The following is a 25053-nucleotide window of genomic DNA, read 5'->3' as shown; positions in this document are numbered from 1 at the left end:
CATTAGTACCAGCCCAGCCTCCTCTCTCCCCTCCCCCAACTCTATTTTGTGGTGACGAGGGACAGGTGGCAGAGAGCAGGCTTGGCAGGGAGGATGGTATCTAGCCGGGAGCTGCCTTCTCCCCTCAGCTATTTCCATAAACCAATTATCACCAATCATCTCGGGAGATTGAGGCCCTGCCTATCACCAATGCAGTCTGGGCGGCAGGGTAGGGAGCTGGGTGGCTGCTTTGCTCCTCTGCAGGCACTGGGTCCGGCTCAGGCATCGGTTGCCATGGAAACACAGGGGTGGGGAGCCCAGCTGGGGAGGGGCGAGCAGAGGGGGTGGCGGGCAGGGAGCTTGGGACTGCACCCTGATCCACCCAGGGAGGGGGCAGGGAGCCAGACCCGGTGCCTGCAGTCTGCGTTCCTGGGCTCCTGGAGGCCGAGCTGCTGGGGGGGTGGGGAGGGGGGTGCTAATAAGATGCAAATGAAAGCAGAAGGCAGGGCTTCCGGGAAAGAAGGCCCAGCTGTCAGGACCCGAAAGGGGCTTTCGGTGCCGTCCCCCAGCCCCAGGCAGGAATCCCAGAGGGAGGACGGGACTCTCAGAAGCTAAACCCTGGAAAAGAATATGATGTCCCCCATATGTCTAATTCCAAATACACAGTAACAGAGTCCCCTGAAGTTGTTCTTTTTCTTACGATGAGTGTTTTCGATGCTTAAGAGATGTATTAAATATATATATATATATGTCTAGATGTAAGTACAGACATACACATGTACTTAAACTCTCAAAAATGTTGTCACCGTTTTGTTGTCCCTGTTTTCTGGTGTCCCTGCTTGGTCTCTAGGCTGCGCCTGCTTTCTGCCATCACATAATGCCTGACCCTAAATTGGAGGTGGGATCTTGGGGGGGGGTTCCTGTCTGTCCAGTTCCACCCTCCTCTTTGGGTGTGTTGCAGGCTTGTGGTGCTAGGGTTGGGGGGTTTTGAAGCCTGAACCTCAAGCAGTGCCCCCAAAGGCATTCGCGCACATTCAGCCTCTTAGTGGGGAGCTGAAGAGGGTCCAAAGATGGAGCCTCCCTAGTTTGCAGCCTTGAGCCTATCTAGTAACAGGGCGTGTCCTCGAGTCATCTATCCCAGACTGACAGGTCTGTTCCCTCACCTTGTGGTTGTGCTGCTTTCCATCTGAGCCACTGACCTTCCAACCTGACCCCGCTCTCCACTGAGAGCTTGCTTGAAAGCCACCAGGGATCGCCTATGTGTGGCCAGTGGGGCCTCATGTGACCTGCTAGTGGCATTAGCCCCTCATGACCACTTGTCCTGGTGGAAGCCTTTTCTTCCCTTTGTCTCCTCTCCCTGGCATTAAACGTTGGCCTGCCTCAGGTTACCACCGAGGTTGCCTCGGGTTACCTCAGAGGTTACCACCAGGGTCAGGTCTCCATGGGGTCACTCTTTTTTCTCTGTATTCTCTCCATGTGCTCTCATGCCCGGCCTGGTGTCGGTAATCATGCTCTTTCACCCCAAGGTGTGCCCACTTTTCTCCTCTCTCTTGAATTTGGCTGCTCCGTTCTGTCAGCTTCACTCCCTTAGGCTACTTCACTATTTTTCTGCTCTTGGTATAACTAATCTTGCCCTTCCTCAAACCCCTTTCAAAGGTACTAAAGGAACCCATTCTTTGAACCCTCTGGTGGCTTCTTGTGCCTCCCAGGGAGGAGGGAATCTAGGAGCAACACCCTGAGGTCTCTGCTAGTGCCTTCGGCTCCCAGCTACATACCCCCACCTCCCTCTTGCTCCAGCCACACTGGGCACTGCTCAGTTCTCTGAGCACACCCTGTTTCCTCCCACCCCAGCCCTTTGCACGCTCCTTCCCCCAGAATACCCAACTTTCCCTTCTCTGGATCTCAGTTCAGTCATCATCTGACCTCCCAGACCAGGTCAACTACCCCCCAACCCCTGCCACTCCCCCACCCCCATCACACACTTTTCTAGGACTCTGGGTTTCTCCAGCATCGCAGCTGCAACTTCACATGTCCTGTGTGCTTCTCTATGATTATTGGCTCTCTCTTGGTCAGTGCCTCCCCGTCCTGCCCTACTCATTCCATGTGCAGCCCCCAGATGGGTTTTGCTCAACCTTCTATCCCTGCTATTCAACACCATAGCTGGAACGTAGGAAGTGGTCATAAATGATTGTTGAATGAATGAATAAAGAGATGAATGCGTGGATTTGGCCCGATTCTAGCTTGCTCCGTGACTTTGGAAAAGTTGTTTCCCCTCTTGGTGCCTGAGTGTCTCATCTGGGTACTGGGAACCTGTCTCTAGGGGTTGTAGACATGTTGAAGGTGGACAGGGGAGCTGCAGACAGGCCTAAAGCATGTGACTTAGGTGAGGGGTGACCCTTAGTTCTCACGGTATGCAAGTGAGACCTACTGGAAGAAATCCCATGACACAGAAGCAGAATGCCATAAGGAAATCTGAGGTCTAGTGCACTGGCCCTGACTCCCTGTGTGACCTCAGGCCAGGCCCTGCCCCTCTGAGTCTCAGTCCTCCCAGGGCCAGGGTGTAAGTAGGGCCTCCAGGCTCTTCCAGGCTTGCTGAGTTTGTTGATGTTCTGACCTGGGAAACAGTTTCAGTTCTGTGGTGACAGCAAGAGCCCCAACTGGACTGCCCAAGACACGTTCCACACTTAGGCCCAGTGCCCAGTGCCCCTGACTGGTCCAGACCTGGCTCAAGGCCCTGGGGCCCGAGCTGTCACCAGCACTTGCCTCCTAGCCTGGTATAGCACAACCTGCCAGTCAGAGCACAGCAGGTACCAGGGAGACAATGACCCTGACAGGAGGGCATGTGGGGCAGCGGCCGCCAGGAGATGGCCTGTCAGGCTCTGACCCTTGTCCAAAGTCTGGAGGACAGGGCTGCCAGTTGGCAGCTGCTTCTCTGGCTGCCTGCTGCCCAGAGCTAATGAGCAGGGACAAGCCCACACTGGGAAGGGACCAGTCTCCCTCTGCCCACTGGCAGACTTGACCCAGGCCAAGGGGAGGGACAGGCAGAGACCAGGGCCAGTTAATCATGCTCAGAGTGTCTCTGGTCTTCTTGGATCAGCCTGACAGCCCTGACCCTGGCCCCAGACTAAGACTGAGTCCTGATGCTTGTCATAAACTGAGCCCTGGCCCTGGTGACTGAATAGAGCAGCTGTTGACATAGGACAGATGTCTAAGTTCCTGTTAAGAGAGGAAGGCTGTATCATCACGCGCCTACCGTATACGGGGCTGATGTGCTAGGAGTGGGTTCGCCTCATTTCATCATCACTCAGTTCTGTGAATTAGGTAAAATATCATCCCCATTTTACAGAGGACGTTACTGAGGCCCAGAGCATGTCTGTGATGGCCCAAAGCTGCACAACTAGTGAGTCCCAGGCCAGGGCCCGGGAGTCCAGAATTGCCAAGATCTTCCCTCCTCACTATGCCTTGACCCTCATGCAGGATCACGCTTGGAAGGGACTATTGGCATCAGGGTCGTGCCCAGACCTCCACAGAAGACCCAGTGACCAGTCTGTAGACGCTCTTGGTATCTGGACTGTCTGACTGTGGACTTTGACCGAAGGCCCAGAAGACAGGAATTCAGGCAGAGTGGGCAGAGACCCGCGTGACGCACCGGGGACCCGTGGGCCTGCCTTAGCCGCCCAGGGCTGGGCTTGGCAGAAACAATACAGTGACGGTGACAGTGGCTGCAGGACAGTACCGGGAATAGAGCAGCCCCATTTGTGAGGATGTCTGTGAGCGCTCACTCGGAACCCAATTCTCTGGAAGTTCTGGCCCCTAGGAGCGCCGCCCGAGGGGCAGTCTGCTTTAGCTGAGCGTAGTGGAGGAAGCCAAGGGCCAGGCGATGCTGGGACTTGTCTGAGGTCACACGGCAGGCCAGAGAAGGGGCGCGGTTCAAGGTAACAGCCCCCTCATTGGCCCTGGCAGAGGCCAGAGCGCCTTCCCTCCCCACAGGGCCCTGGGTCGGCCTGGGAATCTGCATCTTATCTCCTCTCCAGGACCCGCAGCCTCCCCGACCCACACCTGCTCCAAATGACATCGCTCCCTCGAGGCTCAAATTCTTGCTCAGCGGGAACGTCATGTATCCCAGAGCTGTAAACACAGCTGGCGCCAGTGGTTAAGGGGAGGGCTGGCCCGAGACCCCCCCGCCAGACTGAAGCCATGAGGATTCTTTCCAGATGTTCCCCCGTCACAGCTGCCCAGGGCCCTTGAGGTCTCCTCATGCCTGAAACACTTAATCCAACCCAAAAAGCATGAGGTCTTCCCAAGGGGCACCGAATGCTAGAGGAGCATCCCCGGAGGCCGCTTCTTCCTGAGAGGAGCAAGCGTTAGTGGGGCTTTTCAGACGATGGTGGCAGGGAAGGGGGGGGCTCCCCGTTGTGCTCACTGCATTCCATCCAGGCTGGCTTGGCCTTATTTCTGCACATGGGCAGAGCTGCAGGCAGGGCGCCCCCGCCCCGCCCCAGACTCCATGAGCACCTGGGAGGCTTTGTCCAGAGGCCCCTCCTGGCGTCCCCGTGTCTTCGGGGTGGGCTGCCACGCAGCCTGGCATGCAGCAAAGAGGGAGGAGGCCCCTGGGCAGGGAGCCGAGGCTCGGGCTCTATGCGGCTCGCCCTGCCCTGTGTGTGCCTCGTTCATCACCCGGCTCCCTGCTCCCCCTCACACACGCAGGGGCTTTCACCAGGGAGACCGTGACTCCAGGGACGCCAGAGGCAACGCCTTCGGGGCCCAGCCAGTGACAGCAGCGCTGGCGCTGCCAGGGGTGAGGGGCAATGGTGCCGAGAAGCCGCTGGCAAACGGCTCATTTAGAGGAGCAGCCGCAGTCAACGGCCGCCGACTCTGCGGCGGAGGCCCTGGCTGTCGGCTCTGGCTGTCGGCTCTGGCTGTCGGCTCTCTCTGTGTTTCCGAGACGCCAGAGGTCCAGATTTTTGTGTGAGGCCAGCCAGCGTTCACATGCAGAGCAGACACCCCACTCCCTTAGGGGTTTTGGCCTCTCCTCATTGTCTTCCCCTCCTGAGCCCTCAACCCCACTGAGACCCAACCTTCACATCCGGCCTCCCTGCCTGGGGCGTCTCCCAGGGGCCAGTGACCTCGCATGGCGGCCGCACTTCTTTGCACAGGTGTGAGAGACACCCCACCCCCTTCTTGAAGGCCCCGTTCTTTGCTTCCAGGACACCCTACTCCTGATTCCCTCCTTTTTCTCTTGCCTCTGTGAGGGGCTTTCTCCCCTTACCTCTACATGTCCTTGGCCTCTTCCCTTGCTCCAGCCCCAAGGACCCCCTCCACCTCAGACTCAGCCTGCTCCAAACTGGCCTTGTCACTTCCGTCTCGGCTTCATCGACCATCCAGAAACCTGTGAGATCCAAAAATAATGGCTTATCCCATGAGCCCCAGCACTAATCCAGCCTCTGCCATTCAGCCTGACTGGCCTGAAAGTGCTCGGGAAGCTTTGGGTTTCATTCCTGGGGAGTCAGGCTGTGCACCGCCCCCCACGCCCCACACAGAGGTATGGACAGAGACCAGCTGGGCCTGAGTGAGAAGAGGGGCTGGTGGTCCTGACCCTCTCCTTTCCCTATTGCTGACTTCCCAGGTACCTCCGTGTGCCTGTTGGGGTGCCCTGGAGGTACAAAGCCTAGAGGCCAACCTCCGACTGCAGTTGGCCTCTCAGGATGGTTAAGGGGGCTAGGAGACCTGGGATCCAGCCCCGGGGTCTGGGCTGGGACAGGGGCCAGAGTTCAGGCCAACCCAGGCTCCCAGGACCTACGGCCTGGAGGGTGCCCACTCTACGGTCGGGTGTTACTTCCCTGCTTCTGAGGATTTGCTCTTAGAATAGCCCACGAGCTGCTTCCAGGGAAGCACTTGTCCCAGTCCACGAGCTGCTTCCAGGACAGCACCAAGGCTGCCAGAGCTTAGGGCAGAAGCCAGGCAGTCTGGGCTGGCCTGGCAGAGCTGGAGAAGAGAGGCTGCCCCTCTCCACGTGATTGTCCAGGCTTCTATCACATCTTGTTCACTTAAGAGACACTTGCTGGGCCTGGGCAGGGAGCTGGAAACACTGCAACAGTGCCACGACAGGTCCCTGCCTCTGGGGTGTGGGTGAGTAAACACAATACTCGTGTGTCCCCACGCACGCATCCTTTGCCCGCACTCTCCCAGGGAAGAAGGCAGCTGGCAGGCTCCAGGCCTTGGCTATCAAGGAGGCTGGTCTCGGGAAGGGGCAGGAGGCTGGCTTAGTGTCTGAGATGCCCTAGACCTCAGAACCTGGGCTGGATGCCTGCCAGTTTGACCAGGAAGCAGAATCAGCTCAGGCAGTTCTTCTGCGTTGGGGGACCCCCCTGTATGACCACCCCCTTCCTCGGCTCTAAGGCTGCAGTCACGAGAAAGGGCAATCAGAGGATAAGCGTTCGTAGCAAGCCATCAAGAAGGATGCTAGGTCGGGCTTCCCCTGGTGGCACAGCGGTTGAGTGCTGGGCTGCGAGGCTGTCTGCAGCCTCTGCAGCGCTGGTTCGTTCCCTGGCTGTCGGCGAGGGTCCCACAAAAAAAAAAAAAAAGAAGGACGCTAGGTCTTAGTGAGACCTCCCAGGGCTACACCTGGCCCAGGGGCCTGCCATTACCTCCCCTCAGGGCCATGCTGTTGACAGCTGGACCCTCCCCCTCGGCCTAAGATGCTCCTGGGGTCCCCAGCAAGCCAGGCCACAGGGGAGGTCTCTACCTGCGGGACTGGGGAGCATCATTCCTGTTTGACGGAAAGCTTCCCCCTTTGCCAGTGTGCTCACCTCGGGGGTTCCTGGAGTGTGCCACTCCTTATTTCTAGAGCAGCACCCCCTCCCCGAGGTCAGTGCAGGGGGAGCCATGCCCACGTGGATGGGAGTGGGCTGGCTTCCAGTTTACACCCCCTTTGCTCCAAAGTCAGTTTTTCTTTAACTCAGCCCACCTGTCGTGGTGTCGTGCCATCAGCAATTAGTGATGGTTCATTAGAGCCCAATTAATAAATAAAACCCAGGAGGAGAGCCCGCTGCTTTGCCGAGGAAAGTCCAGCTCATGCCTAAGTAGCAGCCTCCCAGGAGCGCCAGACCCTGAGGGCCCAGCTGCACCGGGGGCTGGGGGAGGCCAAGGGCACCCTTAATGGGCTGCTGAGTGACGAAGTGGGGGAGAAGAGAAAAAGAAGATGCAGGCCAGACACTCCCGGCCTCCTACCTCAGCTCTTGCTTTGAAGAGCCTCTGGCCGAATCTTCTTGCCTACCAATTCCAGGGGGGCCGCGCCAAGGGCACAGCTGTGAGGACCGGGGCTTTTCCCTTCTGCCTACCTGACCTCAGAGGATCCTGCATGTGGGCACGAAGAGAAGGAACTGGAGAGGGAGTGAAGTCAGGAAGGAAGGCAGCCTTGCAACCCTCTCCAACCACCAGCCCGTGCTCCCAACCCACGACCCGGCATCAGCCAGCCAGTTCCTCCCAAGCCTAGCCCAGGAGCCAGCGCATGGCCCCTCAGAGCCTCAAGCTCTGTCCTCTTACTGGGAAGGCCCCTCTTCATCGTGCAAGCCCTGCTTCCTCTAGGAAACCTTCCCTGCCCGGGTCAGTCCAGGCAGGGAGAGAAACACAAGAATCCAGCCTTTGACCACCTCCTTCAGAGAACCATCTCTGCAGAGGCCGATCTCCAGCCCTGTGCCTGCGGCCTAAAGCTGGGTTCCAGAGTTAGGAACCGGTTATTGTTTTTTTCTGTGCCTTCTGGAGATGGTGCTAGGCCTGTGGCCTGGGAGACTGTCTCCCGGAGGATGTGGGAAGCACGGAGGGTGCAGGTGGAGGGCAATCAAAGGTCACATTTTGTTCCGCCAGCCATCCACCTAAGGTTCTGTCCTTGTCCATCCTCATCCTGCCCGACCATTTCTTCTCCCAGCACTTCTGGAAACATCCCTCTAGTCTTTCAGGAATCAGGGGCCTGCCCAGATAGGGGCCCAGAACAGACCATATTGGGGCCCTCCCCTTTCTCCTGATCTTCTGGAGGCTGCCCTGGCTGGGACTGGCACGCAGGACAAGCCAAGTGATCTGTGTCCTGGGCTTCCAACCCCACCCCGGAGGGGCCGGACCTTGACTGTTGTGCATATGCGGATGCTTTGAGGGGTGTGGAGACCAAGAGGCCAGATAGAGCAGGAGGTGAGCTTGGCACCCGTCAGAGACAGCCTCAGGGCTGTCAGATGAGGGATGATGCAGAGATTGGATCCAGGGAGCACCTCTGTGGGGCAGCCTGTGTGTGTGTGTGTGTGTGTGCTTGTGTTGGGGGGAGGTGCTGGTCAGGGGAGACTTCCTGGAGACAGGGACATGTGCTCTACCCATGGAGATGTTCACACACCTTAGAGTGTGTGCCTAGAGGGCATTTCAGAGGACTGGTGCAGAGTGGGGAGCGGCTCAGGAGCTGGCTCACACCCTCTCTCCCTCCTGTGCTTTCCACTGGCCACTTCCGCTCACAGCTGTGGTCCCCGGAACGAAGCAACACATTTCCCTAAGTGATGACCTCACATAAGAAAAGTAAAGTCCTTCTCTCCCAATTACAACTGTGCTTGGACCTGGCCTCCTCCTCCTGGTGAGTGGGAGTTTGTCACGCACATCCCCCTTCAGCTTGAGGGAGTTGACATTTTCTGGCAGCTCATGGGTAAAGACAGCTGCAAGGTGCCTCTGAAGGCACCCACACACCATGCTGGTGTGCCTGCCCCTCCCCATGTCTGGATTAAGTTTAGGCCTCAAGATGTGTCCCACACCAAAACTGCTAGAGCCAGGGCAGGGTGTCAGTCTTGCCGATGGTCCTGGGGTGGCAGGTCCTGGAGAGGACCCCTGGGCCCTTAAATACACTGGGAGCCCTGCTCCATCAAGGCCTTGGAGTCCTGGATACCCCTCCTGCCCAGCTGGGGCCACAGATGGGGCCTAGTCCCCTTCTCCTGTTCTGTGAGGAACCAGAGGTCCCTCTAGCTCTCCAGTTTCTAGAAGAGCATCAAGGCTCAGAGGAGCCAGCTGTGCCAGGAAAATCCATTACCCTGACAGCCTCCCTCCACCTGCTAAAAGCCTTCCTCCATCCCCTGGGGCCTCACCCCTCCTAGACATCTCATCTCCCCTCACCTAGCCCGGACTGCCCTCTTCCTTGTCAGAGGAAAGGACGAGACATGTTTGCTTAACTCCTTCTGTGCCTGAGTGAAGTCTCCCTTGGCCTTGCCCCATTTTTTCCACCTGGAATTCCTACTGCCAGCCACCCCAAGCTTGGGTAGAGAAGGGGAGGGGACAAGAGGCAGAAGCCACAGGAGAGCAGAGGACAGGCTGGCAGGACAGGCCTTAAAGCTGGCACCGCGCTGCTTGTGACTTCAGTTCATCTCTCCTGGTTCTGTCTTTGTGCACTGGCAAGCCCCCAGGTGACAGAATCCTCGGGCCCACTCTGGAGTAGTTTTGCCAGCCTGGTTTGATGTTCGGGTGTACAAGGACACCCCTCCGCCCCTTACACACCTCCCTGGGACTCCCACCTTGTCCGGCAGCCCATGGTGGAGCACAGTTCCAGGAGGAGGGGAGCACCGATACCAGCAGAGCAGGCAGTATGAAGGGGAGAGGCTGTGAGAGCTCGGGGCCTCCGACTCTGGGTCAGCTGTCAGGATGAGCACAGCACCCAGAGGAGCCAAGGAGGGGCTCGGGTTGGGCCCCTCAGTCAGCAGCTATCAGAGTCTGTGTGCCAGGAGCTTAACATGCTTTCTTTCCAGTCATTAGTAGCTCTTAGAGGGAGAGACTGCTTACAGAGGAGGGAGCGGAGCTCGGAGAGGGAAGGCGACCAGGCCAGAGAGAACTGTGGGCTCAAAGCCCACTTCTGTGTGGCTATGAAGCCTGTATTTATATATATATATAATTTTAATTTTAATTTTTCAAATCCTATTATTTATGTCATATCTCAGAATTAAAAAGTTGACCAGGGATCTTCTTGGCCTTCAGACTTCGGCCTTCTCTGTCCTGCAGGGGACAGGGCCTCTGTGTGGTTTGCTTGAACAAAGCATGAAGCCTGTATGCTTTCCAGGATGCCAGACCTTGATCACAGCAGACAGATACCCTCAGTTACAGACCCAGAGTTGGGGGTCACATGGGGGGGACCCCAAGTCAGGGGCAGTTAAACTTCTTATTCACACTTTCATAGCACTTAACAGCATGTCAGGTACTTTATACATAACTCACTGCACACATTCACCTCCGGCCCACTGCAGCGCTGCCCCGTCATCCCCATTCCGACAGACGAAGGCAGGCAGGCTCAGCATGGCTCTCCACCTTGACCAAAGCCACACAGCAGCCAAGGGGGAGACTGGGATTTGGAGTCCAGAAGGTCTGACTCTGAGGCCCCTGTTGTCATCACCCTGCCACACAGCCTCCCAGCTGAAGGAGAGGGGCCCCTCAGTTGGCCCCTGGAGTTTGGGGTCAGGACACCCACAAAAATGGTTTTCTGTAGGAATAGGGCTGTGATAAGTAGGAAGCAAGGAGCCAGACCACTCAAGTTCAGGGGATGTTGAGGAGCAGTGAGGGGGAGGGTGGCCAGAAGGCTTCCTGGAGGAGGAGAGAAGGGTACCTGGAGGAAAGGATCACAGGCTGGTGCTAACATGGGCAGACTGGCTGTAGCTTCTGGGTGAATATTTCCTTTGGGAATGCTCCTGGGGTGCAAGCAGGGGCTGGCCAGGGCACCGTCTCTGCTTCCCACTCTGGGGTACAATGTGCACATGTGTACAATGCCTCCCCCTTGACCCCCCACCCCAGCGTGTGGTGTGGCTTCCCTGCGCAGACTCTTCACAATGACTGCTCCCCCATGATTGCCGCAGTTAATGCAGCAGCACCATTTATAGCCCCAACACAATAACTTCCTCAACAGTATTAACTCTCCCGTTGAACTGTTTGGTGGCTTATCAGATACCTGTGGGGTGTTCTGGGGTGCAGAGCGCCCAAGCTCCCACCTTCCCTTGAACAGCCTGGACTGCCCCGCTTGTGAGGAGGGTGCCCGGCCCAGGGCCCTGCACAGTGGGTACCGCAGAAGGTAGAAACGTGTGAGATCCACCGCAAGGGTACAGAGAAGGGAGCTGAGCTGAGCCTTGGAAATCTGGCCCAGAAACTCAGAGGGTGCAGGTCAAAGGAGCGGTCACCAGGCAAGCAAGACACAGCCCCCTGCCCCAGGCTTCCCCCCACTGCACGACCCTAGAGAAGACAGCCAGGGGCCTATGCACGCAGGCGCCTGCAGGGGCTGAGTCACAGACGAGGTGTCTGCTCCCACCCCGGCCCTGGTGCCAGAGTCCATGTGAAGCCCTCAGCAGTGGCCTGAGAGAGTGTTGTCATGCGGGGAAGGCAGGGCGGCGGAGGACAGAGGCCTGGTGTCCCCTGGGCCTGGGATGACATGAGTGTCTGCCTGGGAAGAAGCCCTTCATGCTCTGGCCACTCTCTGCTCAGATTTATGGACAATGGAGTCGGGGAGGGGGATAGGCAGCGGGCGGGCTGCCCTCACTCTAGCTCTGCCCCTGCCTGCCCTGTCCTCCCCAGGAAAACCACATCTGAGGAAGCAAAGAAACTGAACTCCAAGGCAGTGACATCTGTGACCTCAGAGCCCACCAAAGCCCCCACGTGGGGGGACACAGTCCAAGTGGAGATCCAAGCTGAGGATGCAGGGCAAGAAGGTGAGCAGGGGGCTGGGCGGGCTGGCGTGTGCAGGGGGTGGGAGGCAGAGCTCCTGCAGCTCAGCTGGAAGCCACCTGAACACTCCCTGGGCTCAGTTAAAAGCACTTTAAAGGAAAAAAATCATAACACTGTCATGCCTCATCTCCCAGCCTGTTCAAAAAATGAGTTGTTCCACATAAATGAATTTTCCAGACAATGAAAGCTGATCGTTTTTACGACCATTGTTATTATTTTCATGGTTGTTATTACCATCGTCTCCCGCTGCAGCGGCACATTACAGCTTCCTGGCACGTTCCCACGCGTTGCTCCTTGGCATCGCAGCTTCAGGAGGAGCGAAGCCGCTCCCACTGTTTAGATGAGAACACTGAGGTTCAGGGAACTCACGCGCCTGGCTCAAGCTCAAGTGATCAGCAGGCGGAAGATCTAGACCTCACCACTGCGTGTTCTTGCTGTAGCTCGAGGCCTGGCTGCTTCTCTAGAGTGACTCCTTACCCGGCTGGCCCTCCAGGACTGCTGCCGGTCAGACAGTAGGGTCCCTATGCTTCGCGGTTGTCAGGTCCACCCTCATGGGGGACACGGGGCAGCCCTCACCCCACTACCCCCGAATCCTTTCCAGTCCCTGTTTTGGCCAGTTCTGCCCCGTGCAGGCAATTGCCGGTACCTGTGGGTGTGCATAATGTGCACCCTGTGTTTCCATGCAGGGGTCTGGCTTCCACTCCAGGGCAAGAGCTTGAGCTGGGTGTGCAACATTATTGACTGTCTGCTGCCAGGACTGCCGTGGGTGCTGGCATCGGGCACCACCAGCCCAGACTCACTTGGGTCTACGATACCTCTGTTCCCATTTAGCTAGAGGCATCTCAGGCTCCTGTCTTGCAGCTTGTCCTTCCACAGAGGACAAGCTTGACTTCTCCCCTGGAAATCATCCCAGGGACTTAAACACTTTGTCTGCCTCACAACGAGCAGAAAACCAGCTGCTAAAGACTGTGAAAGGAAGGGGCAAGGAGGAGCAGCTACAAAGAGGGAAGAAACCAGTTCTGGGCTAAGCCAGAGGATTTGTTTGCTGCCTGTAAAGGGATTGTTGGGACTGTTGAGGTGACATGAAACAATGCAAAAGGAGAGGAAAAACTGACCCAGGATTTCATGCAGATGCATGTGTGTACACGTGCATGCGAATGCCTGCATGTCGGCTCACCTGTGTGATTAGCATATGTGTGCATGTGCATATGTGCTTGTGACCGTGCCTGTAGGCATGCATGTCTGTGTGTTTTGTGCATGTCCGTGCACGCATCTGGCTGCAACAGTGTGGTATGTGTGCAGATTGATCTGAGTGGTGGCGTGTGCCTCATTGTGCATGAGTGTGTGTAGTTTGTGTGTATGTGTATGTGTGCATGTACCCGGTGACCAGAAATCAGGGGTTGTGGTGAGTGGACTCTGGCGGGAGTTCCTGGCCTGGGCTCTACATATCTGGGATGGCTAGAGGAAAGGGCTCGATGAGTCAGTGGCCTTGGGGCCCATCTGAGCATCAGAGAAGGGAGCAATACTAACTGGCGGGTAGGGTAGCCCCACAAGCAGGCAGGGAAATTGGCAGGCATCTCTTTGCAGATTGGAGTAGCTGGATGCTTATTGGAACCTGGTTGGAACCGGTTGCTGTGGTGATGTCTGCAGTAGGGGGTGGGGAAATGGAGGCCAGGCCAAGAGGTGGGGGGAGGGCAGGAGGTAACTCAAGGATGTGTTAATGAAAAGCAAAGGGGAGTTGCAGACCTGTGTCGGGGCCAAAACAGGCAGGCAGCAGAAATGGCTTGTTGGCCACATAAAGGAAGCAGCAGGAGGCTGGAGGGGCACAATGCCCAGAGGAAAAGCTGACAAAGTGTGTTTGTAGCATGCAGTCAGGAACAGAGAGGGAAAGCTGTTCATTCCCCCCAATTACAGCTCATCTGTTGGCTGCCCACAGAGCTCTAGAGACAGGGGGACAGGAATGCAGGGTACTCACCCCTTGTTCAGTCTCAGCAAATTCCCACCAGGTTTAAGGACTGGCGGTAGGGAATGGCCGCGAGGGGCTGTAGCCTCCCCAGCTACTCTTGTAGCTTTTTGGCTTTGAGCACTGGACTCCTCCAGCTCTGTGTTTTGTCTGCTCAGGGCTGGGTGAATACATGGAGCACTACAGATGGTTAATGAGGAAGAAAATAGTGACAGCCACAAGGAACATTTGCATAGATTTTTATATTCCCCTCCCTACAACAATATGAAGAGAAGGGTGTTGTTTTTTAAAGTATTAACATTTTGCAGAGCAGAAACGTGAAGCACAGAGAGGTTGAGGGACTGACTAAAGGTCACAGAGCAAGTTGGTGTGCTGGTGCTAGACCCCAGGTTTGCTGACTTTAGATACCTGGCCTTACTCTGCTTTCTTCAGGAGCGGCCCATTTTTACCTTTCCTTTGAGCGCAGGTCGCTTGAGGGGCCTTTGGCCAGCCCTTGAGGGACCTTTGCAAATGTCTTCCCTCTCTGGGCATCCAGGGTAGCTGTGGGGCGGAGGAAGAAGCAGCAGCTTCCTCCTAGTAGTCCAGGTGACCCACCCAGCTCCTGAGGAGCCAGCAGCGCTTGGCTCCCAGCCTGCTGGGCCCGCTGTGCTGGCAGCTGTCCCCGGTGCTGAAATGTCCTTGTTCAAAGAAGAAAGCAAAGAGCCAGGGGTGCCAAGAATCTCCTTCGGGGATGCCTGTCCACTCCACTCCTCCCTCTCCGGGCTTCTTTTGGTCTCTCTCTTGTCTCCTTCCTTCCCCTAACTCCCTCGTTCTGTCTTCCTCCCTCTTCCATGTATTCTCTCTTCCTTTTCTCTTCCTCCTCAAATCATAAACCATCAGTCATGTACCAGTGGCTAGTGGATCAAATTATATAAACTCTTTAGTGTCCACATTTCCAAAACAAAGATAGTGGTCCCTACTTGAGGGACGGTGGCGGGACTTGTTGGAATAATGGCTCAGAGGTGCCCGTCCTCAGGCCTCCCGCATGGTAGGGCCTCGCTAGAGCAGGACCGCCAGGATTATTTCCACATCATTGGCTTCCTCTTTGGAATCCGTGCCACAGTTCATACATTTGACAGCAATAGGTAGTGTCTTTGAAGAGTTTTCTAAGCTTTATTCCTAGTGCTTAGATTGATTTTCCTGTACTTGACATAGACGTTATTTGCACTGAGAGATTTCTTGAGCAAATCACCTTTCCTTATTTAGCCTCAGTTTCCCCATCTGCAACATAAGGGACATTCCCTTCCCCTTCTTGCCTGAGGACCTTACTGTGTGACCCAGGGCAGGGGCCCCTTCTTAGGGATGACTGCTATTCCTGCTCACTTGTGTCTCTGTACATGCACTCTGTCACTCTGGGGGCTGAGGTCACCTCTGTGCATCTAACCCTGGACTTGGAGATCCTGGATCATAGGAGAGAAGTGCATCTTTGGGTTCCAACAGTACCACGCATGTGCAGGGGCTCAGACCAGGCTTGTGGAGTGTGCATGCATGTGGATTCCTCACCCTGGCTTCTGCGCCCCCCTTCTCAGCAATGCCTCTCACTCTCACTGACTCACTGGGAGGAAGGGTAGTCAGCTAAACCCTATCTGACCCTGCACGCTTTTTTTTTTTCTCTCTCTCTCTCTAGATGTGATCCTCAAGGTGATGGATAACAAAAAGAAAGAGGAGCTGATGTCCTACCAAATCCCCATCAAGTACCTGCGTGTCTTCCACCCCTACCACTTTGAATTGATAAAGGTGAGCCGGAGCCCCAGGCCCATGTGAGCCTGGGACCAGCAGCAGGAGGGGCAGATGAGAACCTCCCTGATGTTCCCTGTTCCCCCAGCAGCTCTGGGCTTTCTGCGCCCACGCCACAGTGTGCCAAGTCTTAGATCATGTGGCTCCAAGAAACACAGCTCCTGCTGGGTAGAAAGGAATGACTTCTGTAAGAATTTGGAATTTTCTAACTTCATTGCCATAAAACTGCCCGAGCAGAGAACATCAACTACATGAAATGAATGTCCCAATTAAAGATGTACTCTGTTAAAAGAGTGGGCGTGCCTCTAGAAATCCAAGAAGTACACCATTTACAGTATTTAGACGACCTGCTATGTTTCAGGTCCCTGGCTAGACACGCCGTCTCTAATCCACAAGGTGAACTGCACTTCACATACACGGGGCTGGCACTCGGAGGAAGGAATCTGCTCATCCTGGGTCACAGAGCGAGTGAGCAGCAAGGTCCAGGCTGAGCCCAGGTCATGCTCTCTCCCCAGCCAGTTCTTTGGGCTTTTCCTCTTGCTGCCTCGGCAGGACGAAGGCCTGGGAGAGCTGGAGTAGGTGGGCGATAAAGTGTTCCCAGGAACGCACCCCTCTTGTGTCAACTAGACATGAGCCAGGCACTGGGAACCTCAGGACCCCTCAGTCCATGACCTGAACCTTCCAGGTTACCTTCCCTGTTCACCCCCTCTCCCAGTGCTCATTGGCGAAGAAGAAATTACTCTCTTAAAGTATCAGGGTCTAGGCCAGAGAGGGACAGAGCATCACTCTCCCCTCCCCCATCAGTGTAAAGAACCATGTCAAGTTAGAGCGTCTGGGTTCCTCTCCCAGGTCTGCTACGTACCACCTGGAGAGCCATAGGAGTCCCCTTGACCAGCCCCGCCCCCACTCCTCACCGCTGAGACTGGGTACGTCCTGGCACGACCATTTGCAGGACCAGAGGCAATGAGAGGCATGAACACTCAGCATATTGCCTGGCACGTATTAGTTCCTCGGTCTGCGTTGGTGCCCCTCCCCTACGCCTTGGTATCGACCTTGTTTCCATAACTCAACCTCGGCCAAGAGGACTTTACTTTCCCTACTCCCAGGAGAACCCCTAGACCCAGGGCCTCAGGATGAGGCACCAGGGTCAGGCGGGGAAGGGGAAGCCCGGAGCACCTGGTGACTTACCTGGGAGACTCAGCTCTTCAGCTGCGATTCTGGGACCATTCCCCCGGCCTCCGGCTCTCTGTCCACTCACGACCCAGGCCCCATTATCACATCTTTACAGAGGGAGCAGGCAGGCAGTGGTCCTTGTGAGGGTGATGAAATATTCAAATAGAAAAGGGAAGATTTATTATATTGATCTCCTTGGAAGGGCTCACAGGGACCATGAGCTTTAATTATCAGCTCATAGTCCCCGCGGAGCAATGCCAAGTGATTGTCTGCAGAGGACTGGATTTATGGCCAGGCCCTGCCCCTTAGCCACTTTCCTTGTGTGTCTTCCTCCCTGACCCTGTCCTCAGCCCGCCCCGTCTGGGAAAGCCAAGGGAGCCACTGCCAACGCCCACCTGTACGCGACCGTGGTCCGGAAAGGCAGCTTCCTCCCCCGGTACATCGACTGCAAGCACACGGCTCTGGAGGTGCGGGGCAGGGGGCTCAGGGGTGGGGAGGGGCCAGCCCTTGAGTCGCCCCAAGAGCTACTTGGCCACCTCTGACTGGACTAATGGCGTTGGGCAGGGGTGTCTGGGGAAGAAATCAAGAAGGGAGAAAGCAGCCAGGTCTTTCAAAACGAGCAGCACTAGTTTGTGAGGAACGAAGCCTGGGGCGGAGGGTGGGGATGAAGAGGCTAGCGATGATGCCCAACCTTTGCCAGCACTTCCCAGGTATTTGCCCCTGCCTGAATCTTGTCCTCCCTCTCTCTGCTCCTCCCAGGCCCTCCCTGTGCTGCAGGGAGAGGAGGCTCCCAAGGCCTATGTCTCCCTGAATCTCTTGGGGGGAAGAAAAAGCCCCCTCTTACCTTGGTCCTGGCAGTTTTCTCTCCCATCCTGTTCCTTCCATAGCAATCAGCCCTGATTTATAACTGAAGCAAAAATTTTAAGGCCTCCCGTCCTTTCTCGAGTCCTGTTCCTGGAGAGGTTGGGCTGGTCTTCCAATTAGGTATTCATTCATTCATTCATTCATTCATTCATAACTTTTCAATCAGCCTCTTTCATTAGCTGAGCCATGGCTGAGCCCAGCTTGGACACGCTGCCCCCTGTGCCACCCCCTCCCCATTACCTGCTATCTGATGCCTTTTCAAAAGCCTCAGGAGAACCGGCAATGCTCTCCTTCCCCCAGCCTTCAAATCTACCAGGGGTGACAGATTCAAATCCCACCACAACCTGTGAATGACCAGGGTGGAGTCAGCCAAGCTCTGGGCCCCAATATGGCTGATCTGATTCACCCCATATCACTGAGAGCCCTGGGGGTGGGGGGTAGGAGAATTCTTTAACGCTATTTCACAGCAGGGATACTGAGGCCCAAGGGGAGACTGGAGTTGACTATGGCAACCCCGAAGCCCTGAGCCACATCTCTGCCTCTTCACGGTCACCCCTAGCTATTAGCATGTAGGCTAATAGATCTTCTATCTTCTGTCCTTCTCTGAGGACAGCCCACAGCATGTGCACATGCACACACACATGTGCACATGGAATGAGGAGTGATAGCGGCTTGGGCTTGCTGTCCCCTGGGCCACATCCCCCAGGGCGGTGGCCACATGCCCCAAGACCCAGGCAGCAGCTTGACCTGCAGTTCCTCCTCAACCCCCATGGCTCTGCCCCAGCCCCACACCAGACCTCTGATTTGCCCAGAGATTATGAGCTTCTCTGCCCTCCAGAACCCGGCCCAGCACAGATGTCCTCCCTGTCTGCCCTGAAGGCGGACCTGAGAACACTGCAGAAGAAATTGCTTCTGTTACGCACCCGGCTATAGTGAGCAGGTGTGCTTGGGCAGCAGTCTCCTTCGCACCTGACCAGCAGCAGCACAGAGCAGGTGTAAATGAGGCCCCTCCCCATCCTGGGCGCAGTAGAACCCGACAACTCTCCAGTGAAGTGGCTCAGGCCTTACCCCCACCCCACTGAAAGTTTGAAAAGCCCAGTCAGAGACGCAGTATTTTGACTCTGATGCGGAGCTCAGTCTCCACAGGCCCCAAAGAGAACGGGAAGACTATTCTCAGCCTATCAGCTCACACCTGTATAGGGGTAGCTGGCAACTAGCTGAGACAGGTGCTGGCAGAGGGGTTTAGGAAAGGTGCTGGTGGGCGGAGGAGGAAGGGAGAGGGATCCAGAGGAAGCCCCCACTCTCACACCCTCTCCTCCCACGGAAGGTCAGCACCTGAAGGAGCAGACAGAGTGTGGTCCCAACCCTCGGCATTCAGGTTGGGAAACTGAGTCTCAGTGTGGCCCAGGGATTGGCCGCAGTCAGTGACCCAGCCGGGGTGAGTGGCTGAGCTGGGGTGAGCAGCTGGGGCCTTTCCCAGCCTGAGGTGTGCCTGAGGCATGGCCCTCCGCTGGTCCAGAGCCCCTTCCTCTCTCTGCTCTTCTCCATCTGCGGCACACAGTCCGGATCCCCGCCCAGCCTCCCAGAGCAGCTCCACCCAGCCCTTCCCAGCCCTTCCCAGCTCCACCCAGCCCTTCCCACATCTGTTTCTCTATCACACTCACAAACACGGTCAGCCTTCCCCACCCCATTTCACCCTCTTTTCTCCTTCATGAAAATGTCACTCATTAATCCCACTGACACACACAGCTCCTACTCAGTGCCAACATTTTTGCTAAAAGCTGGGACTACAGCAGTGAATGAGCTAGACCACACCCTGCCTTGTGGGGCCTGATTCTAGTCAGAAATCAACAAGAAAGAAATTGGAATAAACACAAGCTATCAGAAGAGGCAATAAAGGAGAGGGAACAGGGTGGCCTACTTTAGTCAGAGCGCTCCCAGAAGGCCTCTCGGAGGTGGTGGCATTTATGATCCGAAGGAAAAGAAGGGGCCAGTCCCGGGGAGTGGGCGGGGCAGGCTTGGGGAGACTAGGCAGAGGGATCGGAATGTGCAAAGACCCTGGGACAGATACAAGAGGTGCATGTGGAAGGGGTGAGGCCAAAGAGGAGGACTGGGGACAAGCGGGCCAACACACACAGCTGGTCTGCTGGCTGTCATGGTAAGAATTATGGAATTCATTCTGCGGGCAGCTGTGGGAGGGAAAGCATTGCAGGATCTCAGGCAGAGGAATGACGTGACCCAATTCATTTGAGAAGGCAGCTTTTGCCACCATGTATCAAATTGCTTGGGAAAGGCTGGAGGCAGGAGTAAAATCAGAGGCCAGTGAGAGGTCAGAGTGGTAACAAAACAGTACTTAACACAATGCCAGAGGAGGGGAACAGGTCACCGTTTGTGGGTCCTCACCAGTTCCCTGACAATTCTAAGACCACCAAGCTTAGGGAGCAACACCAATAGGGTTTATTAACAAAGAGAGGATTGGGAAAAATAGAAGCGTTTTTAAGGCCACATGTGGCCAGCTGTGTCACCCCAGCTAGTGTCTGCAGTGTCCAGTAGTTCCAAACAAAGGCTGCTCATGGAATATGGCACTGCCTCTTTGACAAGAGCCTGGAGCCCATGGTACACTGCTTGGCAGTGGACCAGGATCCAACTCATGGTGGCAGCTGGAGGTGATCACTGGTGGGGCTGCTCAGGGGATACTGCAGCAGCCACAGCAACAGTGTGAAGGCCAGGCTAGACAGCACCAGATGCCAGGCCGGACAGTGCTGGGCTCAACAGCACCAGGAGGTAGTGCTGGGCAATCCCAAGCAGTGAGCTCTTAAAGGGGACCAGACACAGTGCCAGACACCTGTCAGCAGTGCTGGTATGCACTGGTCACCAGGAGGTGGTGTCAGAGACACCAGTGTTTTAGCTCTTTGCAAGCTATTGGCATTAGCCAACAGCTATTTGTGGCACAAGGCCCAGGCCAACAGTGCTACTTGCTGCAGTCAGAGGCAGGGCCAGAAGCAGGTGCAGAGGCCAAGCCTCTGTGAAGATCTATAGAGGTCTGGAAACCTGCAAAAGTCTGGAAGTCAGCAAAGGTTTGCACAGTCGGAGGAAGTCTGCTGAATCCCACAGAGGTCATCTTCTGAATGCTGCTTCTTCAAAGCCCATCTGCTGAATCAGTCAAGTTGGCCATTGGCTCTGCGTAGATCTTCTTCAGGGTTCTCAGCCTACAAGCCTGATTGGACTGTTTTTAATCCTAACAGTTTGATTGATGCCTGTGAAACATGAATCAGCTTGCTCTACTTTTTTTTTTTTAATTTTTTTTTTTATAGAGGCACGCTTTATTTATTTGTTTGTTTTGTTTATACATGCACTGGGTACAGTCAGAAGCACAGGAGGGTGAGAGAATTCACCAGAGCCAGAGCGGGGAGCAGAGCAGGCAGACGGACCGAAGGACACTGCTGAGGGGAGCAGCGGGCGGCAGGAGAGGTCTGCGCGCCATGTGGGACCCTCCTCCGGTGGCCGGGGAGCAGCCGGGGATCGAACTGGCGCCGCAGAGGCCGCGGGCAGCTTCGCAACCCAGCGCTCAACCGCTGCGCCACCGGGGAGGCCCCAACTTTTTCAAGCCCCATAAATGAGCTCAAGGTTTGAATGACAGCTGGAGAGCTTGAACCTGAGCTTGGCTCATTTATAATCCTGGCACTAGATCCCCTTTTCCAAAAAGATTCCCTTTCCCTTTCTAACCTGCACTGAGATCAGGGAAGATTTGTGGGTTGGAGCTGGCCTCAGTGAAGCCGGAGGCACACTGCACCCAGCTCCCCTCAGCAGGGTGGGCTTTAGCATTGCAGGGGACCCTGTAGCAGCACTCAGACATGGATCCCAGTGACTGTGGGGTGGGCTGCTACTGGGAGCCTGCCATGTTGGCCTGGTGTGCTGCGGGCCTCTCCTTGAAGCTTCAGGGAGCTGCAACACCTGTGCTGCCCCAGCAGGGCCCAACACTACTCTCCACAGACCTGAACCAGGAGCTTATGGTCACCTCCACTGCTGAAGCCCCAGAGCTGGCCTGCTCTGGGGTGGGGCACCCCTCCCCCCTTGCCACCACCACTGGAGTGGTCTGGGTGCTCCCTGTGGGGAACATGTTCTGGGGCAAGCTGCCAGAGCCCCAGTGGGGCTGCTCACACTAGGGTGGCCGGCAGCCTGCACAGCTGAGGCCAGGGGAGGGGCTTGCCCACAGGCGGCTGGCTCGGGCAATGCGTCTCAGCCCCAGCAAAGCTGCCATGCCCCACCACTGAGGCAGTAGGACCAAGGTAAAGCCAGCCATGCCCTGCAACCTCTAGGTACCGCTGGGGTCCAGCTTCAGAAGAAGGGATGAGGGCTGAGAATGAGGGGCACACCTTGGTGGACAAGGGGTGAAGGCGAGGAGCGAGATCAGGAGCTTCTTGGGATGACTGTGGAGGTGGAGGTGGGGACAGTCTGTGTCTTTGTCCCCCTGGCTCCCCAATGCCTGGCCTGGGCCTAGACACAGTGGTAGGCGGCAAGGCCTGGGCCCAAGCCTTTGCGCCACCCTCAACCTTCCTCTCTGCTGCCCCTTCTGGGAGCCCCCCAATTGTTGGTGCCTCCTGAAAGCTGTGCCAACAGAACTCCAGAGGAGGGGAGGTGGTGGTCAGGGCTGGGGCACAGGAAGGTCCTTAGGAGGTGACAGGGGACTGAGAAGATGACTGGAGGAGGTTGGGGGGAGACCACGGATGTGATGCGGGAGGAGGAGGAGCCCGGAGGTGCTGATGTGTGTGGTTCCTTCCCAAATTTCAGTCCTTATCAACACGCAGCTGTGAGCAGGTGCTAGAGGGGCTCCGGGGGGGTCCAGGGAGGCCTCCACTGTAACCTCTGACCTCGGGAAGCCCGGAGGGAAGAGTCGGGGGAAGCAGACCTTGGGTGTGAGGACACTCAGTTTACAAAGCGCCCTCCCACAGACATTCTCCTCAGCGATAACCCGCGGTCGCGGGAGGGCTGGGACAAGGGGTGCCCCCTTGACTGAGAGAACCTGAGGGAGGCCGGAGCACCTGACCCTAACCTCGATGCCCCAGGCGAAGCTGAGGGGCGAAGGCCAGAATGCAGCGCTCCCGCCCGCCCGCCAGGGCCCTGCTCTCCTCCCCTGCCCCGAGGCTGGCTGCTTGCAGGACCCGCTGCTGAATGTGCAGGACAGAAGACCAGGGGAACTGCCTCAGCAAGTCTAGGGGAGGACAGCCTTGAACAGAGCAAGGACGCCCGAGGCAGGAGCAGGCGGAGCTGGGCAGAGGCGTGCAGGCGGGGTGACCGGGGTGACCAGTGTCGGGGCGGAAAGACGGCCTCCGGGCTCACCCGCCTCCTTTCTCCCCCAGATCTTTCTCCAGGGAATCAATGAGCCTCTGGTCAACAATTCCAACCCCATGGTGGTCGTTGCCCGGGTGGTCCCCAACTACAAGGATTTCAAGTGAGTGGGGCCCAGGGGGCGCGGGTGAGGAGGGGAGGCTGACACGGCTACACGGGCTGCTTCCAGGAGCCCTGGCCCCACCCTCCTCCAGGGTCCGTGGCGCCTCCTAATCGGTGCAGGTCCCAGGAAGCTGCCCGTGGTCCCTGGAAAGGGGCAGCTTGGTTTGGGTCTGGACTCCTGGACAGGTGGTGTACCCGGACCTGAGGGGAGCCTGTGGGAAGCAGCAGGTGGAGGAGGTGCCCTCAGCCCCTCCAAACCTGCCACCCCACTCACAGCCCCACTCCCGCTCTAGTTCAGGCTGGAGGCCCCAGTGGCGGTTGTCCCCAGACAAGGCAGCCTAAGGGGCACCACAGAACATCTCAGAACTCTTAGCCCTGCCTAGGAGTGCCCTTCTGGAGGGCTCCCTGGCCCTGATGTGGGCTCATCCCCTTCTTCCCCAGCTTCTATTGAGGTTCACTGGAGTCTCAGCCTCAGGACAGACTGGGGCTCCTGGCCACGGAGGCCGCACAGTGCAGGGAACATGTGACAACACTGCCTCCTGGGGCTCGGCTGTCTGCCTCTGTCACTTCCACTGACTCTGATGGCCTGAGAGATTGCCCTGACTCACCCTCCACCTGTTAAGTGCTGATGACCTTGACCTCCCCCTGCTTGTTGGAGGAAGGAAGATGCGAACACACTCACCGCCAGCTCTCCTGGGAGCTGAGTGTGCACACACCCGCCGCACACACACTCATATCCACCCCCTCACACACATACCCCCCACACCCTGAGTCCTGCCCCTGCAGCCTCTATGTCCCCCAAGCCTAAACCAGGATACCCCATGGGGGTGGGTCATTCTGGCAAGATCTTTCAAAGGTGAGCCAGGGATGTGAGAGGCCCATTTTAAAGATAGACCAGTTGAAGCATCCAGATGTGGCCAAGGCCACGGTGAGTTATGGGAAGGGAACCTGGGCCTGCCATTATCTCCTGACCAAAAGGAGCTTTCCTAAAGCCAGTGCTCAGGAGGTCGGGGTACACCACCTTGTCCAGGTGTCCAGGCCTGAGCCAGGTGGGCACTGCTCTCTCCTGCCTATCTGCATCGCTCCAAAGTCCCGTGGGAGCCCTCGGCTGCCAGGCTTGCACTCAGAACCTGGAGTGCCGGCCCCCCTCAGCCCTCCTCTGCTGACACATCTCCTTGTCTCCCCAGGGTCAGTCAGATAAAGCAGGACCCAGCCTCCTTGGGGCTGCCCATCACACCCCTCTACTTCCCTCTCCCATCAGCGATGAGCTTTGATGTGCCTCGGGTCAGCAGCACCGGGTACCCTCAGGTACGGCTCCTCCCCATGCCCACTTGATGGTTCCTCGCCCCAGTAACCCTTCCGTCAGCCACTCACCCACTCAGCTGTTCATGTGGCTGCTCAGTAAGTTTCCTGGGCCTGGGTTGTGCACCCAGGACCCTGCTCTCTGCTGTAGATGAGCCGCCCTCAGGGACGCCTGGTCAGTGGAGATGGGAGTTGTCGTATAACAACGTTAAGCATCAACAACAAGAAACTGTATATGCTGCAGTGACAAACTGGGAGGGAATGTAGAGCCCTGAAGACCAGAGAAGGCAGGAAAGGCTGCTCTAGTGTGATTCCACTTACGTGCAGTGCCCAGAAGAGGCAAATTCAGAGACAGAAAGGCTAATAGTGGCTCTGGAACAGGGGCTGGGAGGATGGCAGGATGGGGCGTTATTATTCAACAAGTACTCAGTTTCTGGGGTGATGAGAAAGCTCTGGAATTAAATAGTGGTGAAGGTTCTACAGCGCTGTGAACGTATTTATATACTTATTTATTTATGTTTAAAGATTTATTTATTTATTTTATCCAAGAACCAGGGTACAGGCCAGATGCGTGGGAGGGTGAGAGGATTCACCAGAGACAGAGCGGGGAACAGAACAGGCAGACTGACGAAATACACTGCTGAGGGGAGCAGCGGGCGAGACAAGAGAGGTCTGCTCACCATGTGGGTTGTTCCGAGGCTGGCAGGGATCGCGAACCGGTGCTGCAGAGGCTGTGGACAGCTTCACAGCATGGTGCTCAACAGCCTGCGCCACCAGGGGAGGCCCTGTGAATGTATTTAATGCCACTGAATTGCAATTTATAT

General features: G+C 56.6%; 1 protein-coding gene across 4 annotated transcripts in view; it reads left to right on the top strand.

Moving 5' to 3' along the window:
* Positions 1-25053, top strand: part of CCDC33 (coiled-coil domain containing 33) — a 90189-nt gene that overhangs the window by 6993 nt on the left and 58143 nt on the right. For all 4 annotated transcript variants that reach the window (XM_037502118.2, XM_054700197.1, XM_037502119.2 and 1 more), the window contains 5 exons: positions 11551-11684; positions 15330-15439; positions 16963-17079; positions 22837-22928; positions 24115-24235. In XM_037502118.2, coding sequence (XP_037358015.1) covers positions 11551-11684; positions 15330-15439; positions 16963-17079; positions 22837-22928; positions 24115-24235 — 574 coding nt within the window. The remainder of the gene's footprint in view (positions 1-11550; positions 11685-15329; positions 15440-16962; positions 17080-22836; positions 22929-24114; positions 24236-25053) is intronic.

The sequence above is a fragment of the Talpa occidentalis genome, unplaced genomic scaffold, assembly GCF_014898055.3.
Source record: "Talpa occidentalis isolate TD23 unplaced genomic scaffold, MPIMG_talOcc4v2.1 talOcc4.11, whole genome shotgun sequence".
In the NCBI taxonomy this organism is placed as follows: Eukaryota; Metazoa; Chordata; class Mammalia; order Eulipotyphla; family Talpidae; genus Talpa; species Talpa occidentalis.
Note: the sequence above shows the minus strand (reverse complement) of the source record. Positions and strands in the feature narration are given on the sequence as shown.